We start from the raw sequence: 13,722 nt of genomic DNA on the forward strand, positions 1-13,722 counted from the left end.
TTCAGGAAAACCTCTTGGAAGTTGGTCATGTGTTGAATGCGTGTCGTACTATTCTAGATTTCAATTCAGGTTATTCTATATCTTGGTTTAAAAGACAAGCGAATAGAATGCCCTGTTCCCTGCATTGTCAAAACATTGTTACGGTTCCTTCAGATTTGTTGTTGGAATCTCTTGTGTGTGATATTTCTTAGTAATGAAATTTCTCTTTTATTCAAATAAAAAAACTAAAAGTAATAAACTATTAAAATTAAAAGTAATATTGCAACATCAGAATTAAAAACTACCATAATAAAATTTATAGAATATTAAAAAATAAAAGAAACAAACACTAATCCACAAGTCTGGTTATGTTCTCGCTGTACTACCTTCTGTTAACCGAGATGCTTAGTTTAGAATATTTATTTATGAGAAAAAAAAAATTATATAAACATGAAATGGACAAAGTCTCATAATAAAAAACTAAAAACAATAAAACAAAGCAGTGGTCCTTTAAAATGCAATTTGCATTCTACATATACAAATTGGGTAATACTGATACTATTACAGACAGGTATACAACATCATATTTATTTTATAATGTCTGTACTAGAAATTGGTTTTATAGACAACACTAATGTATGTGCATTGTATAGGCTATAGCATTATTTTCCTACCAATCAAAGATTACAATCTCTTATCCACCTTTGGGAAACATCAATTTGTTTACCTTCCTGTCACTTCAGTTATTGGTACCTCAGTTGATGACGAATTTTCCTGACATTCAATAATAAAATCTAAACTCTTGAGGCTTGTCAAACAAATATCCACCTGTCCTGGCATCGAAATCTCTGTGTTTACACTTTCCAGCATGGTCACCACAGATGACATTGTAGGTCTGTCAGCTGCAGAACTCTGAACGCACAATATTGCTACGTTTATGCATCTCAATGCTTCATCTTCCGAACATGATCCAGCGACGGAAGGATCTATCAGCTCCGCTGCTTTATTATCTTTCCAAAGGCTCCATGCCTGAAACATGTTTCAGAATGTTGTGTTATGCATTGATTCAATTGTCGAAACTTTAGCTCATTACAATGTAATATTTGAAAACAAAATAAAAATTTTGGTAATGATTGGACGTACATGTCGAATAAGATTTGAGCATTCAGGTGAGTGAAAACTACTGTTCCTCAGACCACTGACAAGTTCTAGTAGTAATACTCCGAAACTATATACATCAGATTTTACTGAGAATAGACCTTCCATTGCATACTCTGGGGACATGTAACCACTGCAAGTTGCAAACATTGTTAATGTGAGTTGTAATCGCTGTTTTGTGGATGATGATAAGGATGATATTTGATAATATGAGTTAGCAAAGATACTCACTATGTGCCGACAACCCTTACTGTATTTGCTTCATTTTGGTTCCCTCCAAAGATCCTGGCCATGCCAAAGTCTGAAATTTTTGGGTTCATCTCCTCATCTAACAAAATGTTGCTAACTTTTAGGTCTCGGTGAATTATTCTAAGTCTAGAATCACGATGAAGGTAAAGAAGACCACGTGCAATGCCTCCGATGATAGCAAAGCGTGTTTGCCAGTCTAGTTGTGATTTTTTGAACGAGTCTGCAGTCAAAAAAGTATTTACAGACATGCTAGAAAATGTACCATAACAAAGAAGACAATGATAACTTATTTCATACCAAATAGAAACGAATCCAAGCTTTTGTTGGGCATATATTCGTAGATCAACAACTTCTCTTCTCCCTCAATGCAACAGCCAAGCAGTCTAACAAGATTCCGATGTTGCAACTTTGCTATTAGTGTTAGTTCAGTTTTAAATTCCCCTAAACCTTGACCAGACCACTTTGAAAGCCTTTTAACCGCAACTTCAACTCCATCTGGTAAGGTTCCCTGAAACATGAAACAATAATTCATACTATCTGCTTTTTAGCAAACATAAATGTGTTATAGATTCCTTTATTTACAATTACCTTGTATACTGACCCGAATCCTCCTTCACCAAGCTTATTGTGGCTGGCAAAGTCTTTAGTCGCAATTTCAATGTCATTAAAACTGAATAAGGGCAACTGTGGTACACTTCCGTTTTCCCCATCTATTCCAAGATTATCAGCTTCTGAAAAAACAGCAGAGAATCCTCTGGCAGTGGAGCTCATGTCATGTATGACTTTGACGTTCATCTTGTCTGCCTTTGTGATTCCTGTAGTTATAGGTTATAAGTAAATATTAGCTTGTTTAGGTGCTGAGAGAAAATAAAATTATGTAAGCTATTTTAAAGTAATTACCTGGCAGTTTTCCATTAAACCTCCAAAGTATCAAAATGATGATGCCAACCACAACTGTTATCGCTGCAGCAATTACTATCCATAATACATAAGATATTTTCTTTCCACTTCCTGAGGTCAAGAATAACCAAGTTTAAAAATTATACTAGGGAATGAGAACTGGAAGAAACCATGATCACAGTTCACAACTACGACAACAAAATAATTTGGTTAATTTGCCTTTCCAATATGTTACTTGTTGAAGGCAATATAGCATACTAGCGTTTGAATTGAATATACATTGTGTCAATGACAAAATAATTGGATCAGATCATTGAAGGCAAGAGCTGAATACATTACGATCTTCATGCCAAAAAGGACATTCTGATACTTTTCCCTCATCTACAAGTTCTTTCTAATTTTTTTTCAATTCAAGTCAAGACAGAATGAACAGAATTTTCTCAATTTACTTGTGTACATAGTTTCGTTTATTGAAACCAGATACTCTCAAGCAAATAATTTACAATACCATATTATTTATATAATCTTAAGGAAAATATAACAACAATTTGGAACTCAGTCAACAATATTTAGAAACAAAGAGGATGCAAAAACAATTAGTTTATGCTTACCCAATTCAGATTTAGCGAGACGAACGTACAACGAATTCCCACCTTCATCAAAATGCTCCAGATCAAGTAAATCACCACTCCATATCATACACCCGATTCCAGAAGCAAACGTGTATGCTGTACAAGTACAATTTCTCACGCATAAATCTCTACATTTATCAATGTTACCTGCTGCTGCAGTATCAGCAAAATCAGGCCATTTCAGGCCTCGAATTTCCCTAAAAACATCATCTGTACCATTGATGTTACATTGTAGGGGAGTCCTCCTAATGCACCCATCAGAATATTTACCTTTCTCCCATTGACTTGCATATTTTGGTCTGAATCCTTCCAAACAATTGCATAAAGGAGAACCCATTGCATTACTTACTCCAAACATCCCACAGTTATTGTATATCTCGGAATCATTTGAAGGCTCTGACAGTGATACATTCCATTGCCTCAGTCCTTCATCCCATACAAACTGATCTATTGTTCCATCCCACCTAAGTTTAAACCTAGTAATAATCGAACTATTTACCATAGTGTATGCAAAATATATGTTTCCATTGCCTTCGTTAGTAAGCTTGAAGCCATACAAGATAAGAGCTGTCATGCGAGGAAGACCTGTAAATATTAGACCATTCCAGTGTCCACTTCTCCAATGTCTCTTTAGCCCATTCCATATGACTAGCTGTGGTGAAGCGCGTGGATCGAGAGATATAGAGTAATTCCCAGATGTCGGATCATCATTACTTTTCCATGATGTGAACGCAGTCCCTATTCCAGTTATTACATTTGTATATACTCTCATATCAGGTAAGTATGTATCAGTAGGATATTTGAAACTTTCCCACAGCGCCCTACTTTGATCACCAACATTCTCACTTCTTAAAAGAATCAAATTACCGGAATCTGCAAGTACTGCAGTTGAGTTAGCTGTTGCAGAAGAAGTATTGGTGGACCATATACTTGTATTTCCATCAAAAACAATCAGATTACCATCATCTCCAATTCTCAGAACACCTGTTCTACCAGAAATTGGTTTATCTCTATTTGCTGTCCAAATAACAGTTTGCACCGGAATTTTGTTATACCATATTCCAAAATATCTGTTAGTAGAATTTCCGGAGCTAAAAAACCCAACAGCAAAATTCTCACCAGCAGAGATGATCACTTGGCCATCAACTAATGACTGGCCTTGTATAATTCTATCACTGCTTCCAGGTTGTGAAAATGAAGGGAAAATATGGAGGAGCAGTAGGTGCAAGAAAAGACAAATACAAATATGGTTTTTGAATGTGGTTCCCATTATTCACAATCTGATGCAGCACATACTTGTTGAAAAGGTGTAGCCATATATCTAATAAGTATGAAAAATGCTAACGATTCAAAGAAATGGATCGTTCTTTCACAAGTTATTCCTATTTTTTGTCTGATGTGCACAAAACTTGGTCAAAAAAATATTAACTACCTCAAAATATATACAATAAGATATTCACGAAATCGAATTCATTTCAATCCTATAATTTATACAACTGTACCATAGTTTATATCAACAAGAAACAAAACCATGGAGATTATGACTTAAGAGTGACAAGAGTTAAAATTATCCCTATAAATTCTTTTCCCACGCGGTCAAGAATATATCCATTTGAAAGAACATAATATAGGAGGTCTCTGTGTAGCAGTACAAAGACAAGGAATTGGATACAGTTTGAAGATTGACTTGCAGGTACTAGCCTATGACGAGAGAATAGTCCTGGAATTTCTTATCCAGATAAGATAAAATATCTTTAATAAACAGAGAGCAAAGAGACTTAGCAGTTAGCAAAGGTATAATATTTGGTGTTGCATGTGTTGGTTGATAGAGGAATCTTGAATATGGGCAGAGTGAGACTTATCTGATAGTTTATTTGAATAATTTGTGAATGCATTAGAATCCAAAGTAATGGCATATATTGTGTTTACTCCAATCAAATTGTCAGATATAAAAACAATCCCATTATAGAGTGTGCCTTGGCATCACTAACAAGCTTTTTTAAGCGGGAAGAGTTTACCTCTAGCTACCCTGCTCGGGAAGGAAAATCATCGCCTATCAATGCCTTTCTCTTGGAATGGACTCGAGGTCTATTGTTTAAACATAAGTTTTGGTTGTGAACGGGTGATATCTTTAATATCGGTTTTTCTAATGTGTGCCCAAGGGCATGAGTTTGGTCTATTTTGATTGGTCCTCTAATTATAAATATTGATGGACCCCCTCTATTTACAACAACTCAACCAATAAAAATGTACCAAACTCATAAAATTTAGTGCTTATTGTGTGCCCTTGGGCAGACCGCTTTAATATTTTCATCTGGACACTCATCAAGCAGCAACACTGGGGGTGGCGATCCCCACTATCTCTGATCGACATTAAACTTATCAATACAATCGAAACAAACACATTGAGCTCGTGCTTTCTGCATTTCTACTTAGAGTAATCGTTTAGCTGCAGGTGCTTTAGTGAATGTAGGTGAAACATGATAGCCAAACAGGTCGCATTACATAAGTAGTTGGAGAAACGATAGAGGTACCAAATTGAGCGGAAACAATTTACAAAATATTACAGGTCATATGGTGATTGATTGGCTATATGTCAATCGACCCATCACATCGCTAATAAAACGTCACATCGGATAGTCATTAGTCATTCCGTAACAAATTTTTGTATCCAATTTCGGATCTCTAGTATTACTCTAACAAGTTGCTCGTCTTGCCAATTGCTTCTTCTGTGATTTGGATTTGAACATCACTACACCTCCACGAAGGTGGTCAAGTTTATGACCTCCATGAAGGTTCTGCAGGTGCCTTCTGTGTCATGTAAGCTTCAAAACTTATCATGAAATCTGGTAAGGAACCTGCTTCACTAAATATTCATAATTCAGTTCACTGCACTGGCGGTTAGTCAATAATCATCGTGAAGAAATTATCCAAAATACTACTTTTTCTCGGTGTTACAGAAATCGGTCATCGGCGAAGATCGGATATATTTTATTAAATTTAATATAAAAATTATTTATAAACATAAAATCAGTCTATTACTACTAAATATATTAAACTTGTATGTTGTCTCTAAATTCACCCCCACCCCCTCTTCTCTCTACATTGGTGCATCACATTATTATAGTAATTTACACTTAGGGGTGTATTCATTTCAGATTTTAAAGGATTGGTAATAATCCATTGATTTTGGAAAATTTTCATTGGTTTTATTTATTAGTGGATTTTAACGGAGTTGATGGAAAACTCTTGCAGAGTCTTGCTGATTTTGTGAAATTTTTCACAAATCTTTCAAAATCTCATTTATTTTAAAGAGATTCCAAAAGATTAAAAATGAACGGGCACATCCATTAAAATTCACAACTTTTTCAAATAAAAAAAAATCCACCGATTTTTGAATACCATCAGATTTTGATGTACTTTTAAAAATCCAAATTGAATACCGCCAAATTTCAGTAAACTTTTTAAAATCTAAATTTAATACACTCAGATTTTAAAAAACTTATTCTAATTTATATTGAATACCATCAGATTTCAAAGGATATTTTAAAATCCAAATTGAATGGCTCTTGATTTCAAGAATCCAAAAAAATTCTTCAAAATCTTGATTGAACACATCTCTCTTAGTCTCCACATAATACTTTGTCTACGAGAAGCAAAAGATGACAACACTTCCCAAGAAAAGAAGAAAGAAGTGTAGGGTTAAAAGTTTATATCTGTATAAAAGGTTAGCCGGAAAAATGTCCAGCCATCTACCATCTATAGGCGGTTAGATATTTAATATATGTATATATACACTGAAAGTAGTTATATATCATCAAGTTTCCCCCCTCCCAAATATATCTCTCTCCCACTCTATCTCTCTCTTGTCTCTCTCCGATGAATATTAAAAAGAATTTTCGGATAACTTTGTTCCAGTAAACCTTGCGACCCGATTTCACCCATTTGACTCGCGTTTTGACACGGTTCTGCTCAAACCGTTTTCTCCGGCGATTCAGTGAAATTAGATCGGAAATCAGAATTTTGCCGATATATCGGCCGATTTATCGACAACACGGCCGATTTCCACAACACTGTTTTTTCTTCTAAATTTGTTTGTGATTTTACTTTTTTTTTTACAAATGATGAAATTTATTTATTATGATATCATTTGAATCACTAAATTCATAATAAATAACTACTGAATTCATTTAAAAATTTATCTACTATTTATATTTATTTAAATCAAAAAATATAACTACAAAATTAAAAATAAATAGTGAATCAATTTTTAAAATCTCACTATATTATCAAAAATACTAGAAATCATAAATTTTCATTTGGTTGTAATAGGATTCAAGAAACATGTTGGAACTCCATAAAAATAATTTTTAATTCTTGAGCGAGATATTTGGTTGATATTTATTATGACTTTAGTGATTATAATGATAAACCGTTAAGTTTGATGATGAAACTGATATATGGCCTTCAGTTGAATGACCATTTTGATATTTAACCCCAACTTCTTTTACGTTTTTCGAAAAATGACTCAAAAAATTTGGTTACATTTGTTTGTATTTGAGATTGCATCTTGTAATATCGAGTTGTAAAATTATATTTTTGCAAAAAAATGAATAATTATATTTTTGCAAATAAAAACTTAAGAAAGTTGTGCTTTTAAAAAAATTTGAAAAAAAACGCATTTTCAAAAAACCTCTTAATCTCGGGTATTACATTGTAATTTTAACGAAGATGTGAGTTTAATCGGATCTAAGTTAGGACGCAAACAGTGGAGCAGAGCCGAGATTCGTCCTTAACGTGTTGAGCTTAACTTTTTTTCTTAACAAAACGAGCTGAGCTTTCTTATCGAACAAAAATTGTGTTCGAACTCGTTAACGAACCGAGTAACACTCGAATTTTATCGAACAAAAACGAGTTGAGATGAACTCGTGCCGTAAACCAATAGTTCACGAAAAACAATGTTTAATTTTTTTAAAAAGAATGGTCGATACCCACTTGCACCAACTTATTATCAGTTTTAACGAAACCGAAACTCAAATTTTATCTATTATCCTTAAATAATCCAAATGAATCGTGAATTTAACATTTGGGTGTAATTTTAAACTTAAACTGTTATAAATATTGTCAAAAATTAGAATATAATTATATTTTTTCGAATTTTAACGAGCCAAGTTCAAGACGATTACTTACCGCAAATGTCGGCTCGAACTCGAAGTCACACACGGATTGATTTGTCTGCAGCCTTATATCTAAGTCGTTCAGATGGAACTATATATGTTCAAAAAACCCAAAATCTGATCAGATCTGATCCGGGAAAAGCCCGAAAAGCCTGATCCTGAAAAAACCTGGCTTGGTTTGGCCCGGTCCGCGTGAAGGGTTTCGAGCACATAAACATAACAGAAACAGTAATTAAAAATGTGAAAAACCATAATTTTCGAAACCCACCACAGGATTCATGCGAAAAACAGATATTTAATTCGTAGATCAGATTGTTTACCTTAAGAAGCTTTAAAAATTGGTTGAATAATGGAGATCCAAATATTGTTCAATCACCATGCACCGCGCTCTCGCGATCTACGCTCTATCGGTATCCACACGTGTTGTACAAGACATGCCTGCACCATAACAAGAATAAGTCAATTTGACAACCCTAAGTAAGTTGTATTATAATCTAAGTTTGCATTTTTTATTGTTACACTTAAGTCTGTAAAAATGTAAATATATTAGACTGAAGTATTTTTCTGTAAACAGTTTCAAGCCTAAGAATAAACTCTGGAAGAAGATCATGAAGATCATGCCTCAAAGAAAGTATGAAAAAGCTTGGAGTTGAATAAATCTGTTTTGTGAAAAATATTCTAAGTCAAGAAAGTCTACAAGTCACAGATTATGTATTATAGAGAAGTCATTTGAGAACTCCAGAATGACTTATCGAGAAGTCAAGAAAAGCTACTAGAGAACTCAGAGATATCGACAATCCAAATCGAAGACATGAAGATTGGAGATATCGACAAGTCATTTCTTCACTAGAGATCTCTGAGATATCGATAAGTTAAAATATCACTAGAGATCTCTGAGATATCGAGAAGTCTATTTTGTCACTAGAGAACTCAGAGATATCGATAAGCCAAAGTGAAGACATGAAAATGAGAGATCTCGACAAGCCAAATTATCTTATTGAGAACTCAGAGACTTCGATATGTTAAACAACTATAGAGTTATTAGAGATCTCGATAAGTCATTAGACTTATCAAGATATCGAGTTCTCTTTTGGACTAACTGGAGATCTCGCTGTAAAAGTTCAAGTATAGAATGCAGATCAGTTTAATATCCAAGATTATCAATCAATAAACAAATCAATCACTGATTTGAAAAGTCTACAAAAGCAGCTTGAAGAGTACAAGATCAAAGGCCAAGATTAACTGGCAAAGTAAATTCTGTTAGGAATATGTTGTGATCTTGATGATAAGTTAAACAAAATACCTTAGTAGATTTAACTTAGTTGATTTTGTAGCTCTCGACGGATGTACTAATATAGTCTCGACGGATGAACTTTATAGTCCCGACGGATGATATTTTGACATCCATCGAGAGTGTAGCTTATGTAACAAATAAGTACTGTAGCACATTTCTGCAAACAACATGTTTTAGTCTAGTAGATTCTGTAGGATTCTCTAAGTCATGTTGACTATTAGATTGATATGCAGAATAGGTTGGCTAATTGTAAATATGAGATGTCTTGTAATTCTGTATAAGTGAAATAGAGTCAAGTGACAGATAGACTCCCGACAGATGATCTACAAGGCTCCCGACGGATGATCAACATATTCCCGACGGATGTTTAACATAATCCCGACGGATGATCATATTCAAAATAGCTGTTGATAGTGACAACACAGTCACATGCGTCGGGTGTTTGCAAAAGGAATGTGGCATCCTGTTAATCAGGATTTTGAGAACAAAGAAACATTACCATTTCTATGCAAATGTGAATGTTAGATATATTTGATAATGTCATGGCTAATATGATTTATGTTTAGTTTTCAGATCTTACTTAACAGGACAAATCAGTACTTAACTGGGAATCAGTACTTATACTGGAAGTCAGGACTTAAGGATATCAGTACTTATATTATCAGGAGATAATCATCAGAAGTTGGATATCAGAACTTAAGTGCTGAAGGACGATTAGATAAGGAAAGTAGCTGATTAAAGGAAAGAAGATTGAGATAAATATAAGAAGAGATATGCATGAAGAAGGAGTTCCGTGAAGAATGGAATACTTGGAAGAAAAGATATCTGATTGATATATTTTAGGAAGCAGAATTATATTCCATATCAATTAGCGATTATCTTGTAACTGTGTAGTATATAAACACAGACATAGGGTTTACACTATAAGTGTTATCATATTCGAGAAGATTATTCATTATAACCCTAGCAGCTCTCGTGATATTTGTTCAACACTGAGAGGTAACAGTTCCATAATGTAACAGAGTTTATTGTTTCAATAAAGTTTGTTTTCTGTTACTTAAGCTATTAAAGTTCGATTTGATTGTATTATACACTGTATTCACCCCCTCTACAGTGTGTGTGACCTAACAACTGGTATCAGAGCTTAACTGTTAACACACATACAGTTAAAGATCCAAACACAATCATGTCTGACACAGAAACTCCAACTAAGCCTACCAAAACTGAAGAACCTCCAAAGACACAAATTCAAAGTCGGTATGAAACCATCAGAGTTCCCATACTGAGACCATCTGAATATGCCATATGGAAGGTGAGGATGACCATGTTTCTGGAAGCTACAGATCCAGAATATCTTGATAGAATCAAGGAAGGGCCTCACAAACTGTAATAACCCCCAAAATTTTGAACTTTTTGTAACCCTTATGAATAGTGTTTTTGCTGAATGAGAAAACTTTTCATGCCACACTATGTAGGGGTTCTGTTATGGATATTCTGAGATTTTATTAGTACTCTATATGGTATATAAGTGTATGTAAAGATTTTCAGAATCCAATTCCGAACACTTTGATTTTTCCCGGAAATCCACTAGCTACGGAAAGAATTGAGTATAAGGTAACAGGATAAAAAGGATTTAAATAAAAGGATTATAAGAAAGGATCATAAAAGGATTATAATGTATTGAGGAAGGTTAAGGAAACCCAAGTAATAAAATCCCGGGTATGATCCCTCAAACGATAAACGAAAACGAAAGTTAAGCAAACCGTATAACAGATCAGCGGTCATTAGGAAAACAATTAGGAAGTTAATCAAGGAGGTTAGGGATGATGAGGTCATCCAACCAATAAGGAGAGGGCAAGTAAGAGATGATGACACAATAAGGTGATGTAAGCATGACATAGGGAGGGAGGAGATGTGGTTGGTTTATAACCACACAAAGACAAGGTTAATAAGGTAATTAACAAAAAATCCAAACAAAACTACATCCACCAAGCCAAAACAAATCATTTCATCAAAACAAAAATTTTATTTCACTTCACCAAGAAGCTTGCTCTCGGCTTTTTCCCATTTCAAAGAGAAGAATTTTCAAAATTCAAGTTCCAAGCTTCCTAAATTGGTAAGATAATTCTCTAGTACTCCTTATGCATAGATATGGCTATCCTATGAGTTTAAGCCTCCAATTCATTCTCAATCTTCTCCAATAAATCCATGAAGAAGACAATGAATAGTGATTTTAAGGTTTTTAACTTGATTTTTCTTGTTTTTCCTTTAAGATCCAAGCATCTCTAAGACATCTCAAGGCTTCTTAAGACTTCCTAGCTACTCACATCACTTCAAGGAAGGTATAACATCTCCAAACCCTAGCTTTACTTTGTATATTAGGATGATTTTGATAGTTATGGTAATAGAGTAGCTTAATGCTTGTTGGTTTAGAGTTTGGGTTGGAATGGTGGTGAATTGAATGTTGAAATCTTATGGTTTGGGTAAAGGACTTAAGTATAGTTTAAATTCAAGTTTAAGAATAAGTATAAATTGTAATGTTGAGTTGATTGGGGCTGTTATGATTTATTGAGGATGGATTTTGGTTGTATGAATGGATTGGGATTGATTGGTGGTTGAATTGGAATGGTATAAAATTGGGAAATCGCGTAAACATAGCCGTCGTAATGTCCGATTTACTTTAGACTGCTTTTGTTCATAACATTAGGACCCGAGAACTCCCTTCTAGGTTTTGACCATTGCCATGTTTAGATATTTCATGTTACGAGCTTCGTTTTGATATGTGGTTCGTTTGATTCTGATGTACGGTTTAGGAGAAACGGCCGTTTTAAGTAACGACATATCGCGAAGGAAACATTACCCCTCGCCTTACTCTGAAACCTTGGTTAAGGACCTTAAATGACTAATTGGGGTACGAAACAATTATGTAAAGTGGATTAGGTAGTTGGTAAGGTACTCGCGAAAGAATCTCCTTAAAACCCTTAATGGTTAATTTATTAAAAATGGTGGAGCCGAGGGTACTCGAGCGACTTAAGTAAATCGTTAAGCGCGAAAGCGAACATTAGGACTCTAAATGGTTGAAGTCTAGTTTCTTAAGCGACCGGGGTCTAATTCCGACTTATGTTGTTGTTCATAGGTTATCGGACCCACTCTAAGCTTAAGTCTATCCGGGAGCACTCAGGCAAGTTTTCTACCCGTTATACTGTTGTTGTGATGTAAATATATGTATATGCATTATCTTGTGATAAGTGCATGATTGTTATTAGCAAATTTTGTGATATATTGGAGCATGCTGATATGGTATATATGCATGTCTGTTTCGTAATCTGGTTATCTATCTGTTGATTTCAATGCTTATAGTTGCATAATACCTATGCTAGAGATAAGCAGTAGATGCGTATACCCTTAGTATAGGGGACCCAAATGTGAACATATTTCTAAACCGGGAGTCGATGTTCCCGAGTATAATATATATATTTATATATATATATGGTTATAGTTTTTAAAACTATTAATCGAATAAGGTTTATTCGATAACTTTATTTTATTTAATGAATATTATTTGAATATTCATTCGAGGACTTATGACTCTGTTTATTCTATTTAATGATTATTATTTGAATATTCATTTGAGGATGTATGACTCCGTTTATTTTATTTAATGAATATTATTTGTGATATTCATTCAAGGTATTATGACTCCGCTTATATTTAATAATATTCTTTATTTTATTAAAGAATAATGTTTCGATAATCAAACTTATTTTCGATTATTCAAATAAAGATAGTACTTTTGTATAAGTATATCTTTGGTTATTTAATATCCATTTCAAGTATGAGTTTTAAAACTTCTACTTCGAATATTTTTATAAGGATTATCTTTATGAGAATATTATTTAAATAATAATATTCAGATATTTCTAATATATCGGGACTGATTTATTTTAATAAATTAGCAGTACTCCAAACATTCTTAAAAATGTTTTCGAGTCTTCAAAATGATTTTAAAAGGTAGAGCGGATACCAAAACTTGTTTTCAAATTCAGGATCTTCCATTTTAAGGGGACTTGAATACTCGCTCAAAAATCTAAGGGATCCGGCTTTGTTGTGTATTTTATATTCGCAACGAGGTTGCTGTTTTGATGAATGAATTGATTACTTGCCCAATGTTCAGGAAGTAAGCCCATCTAATTGAGTCGGCATAAGCGACAGGCCGGGGTACGGTCTATTAAAGTGTAAGTGGCTGGGTGGCAGTCCATCAACGCGTAAGAGGCCGGGTGGCGGTCCAGCACAAGGTCCTAATACGACCAGGGTGATGACCGGTGGGGGATTC

At 34.2% G+C, this 13,722-nt stretch overlaps 1 protein-coding gene across 1 annotated transcript; it reads right to left on the reverse strand.

Moving 5' to 3' along the window:
- Positions 1-487: 487 nt before the first annotated feature.
- On the reverse strand, positions 488-4,993 carry LOC141724396 (G-type lectin S-receptor-like serine/threonine-protein kinase B120). Its single transcript, XM_074526541.1, has 7 exons — positions 2,898-4,993; positions 2,287-2,397; positions 1,975-2,201; positions 1,684-1,894; positions 1,369-1,606; positions 1,123-1,270; positions 488-1,008 (listed from the first exon to the last, which is right to left on the reverse strand). Exons 1-7 carry the CDS (start codon positions 4,186-4,188, stop codon positions 703-705), a joined length of 2,532 nt encoding a protein of 843 aa, XP_074382642.1. The 5' UTR covers positions 4,189-4,993; the 3' UTR covers positions 488-702.
- Positions 4,994-13,722: the final 8,729 nt, after the last annotated feature.

This window comes from Apium graveolens, chromosome 5 (assembly GCF_009905375.1).
Source record: "Apium graveolens cultivar Ventura chromosome 5, ASM990537v1, whole genome shotgun sequence".
In the NCBI taxonomy this organism is placed as follows: Eukaryota; Viridiplantae; Streptophyta; class Magnoliopsida; order Apiales; family Apiaceae; genus Apium; species Apium graveolens.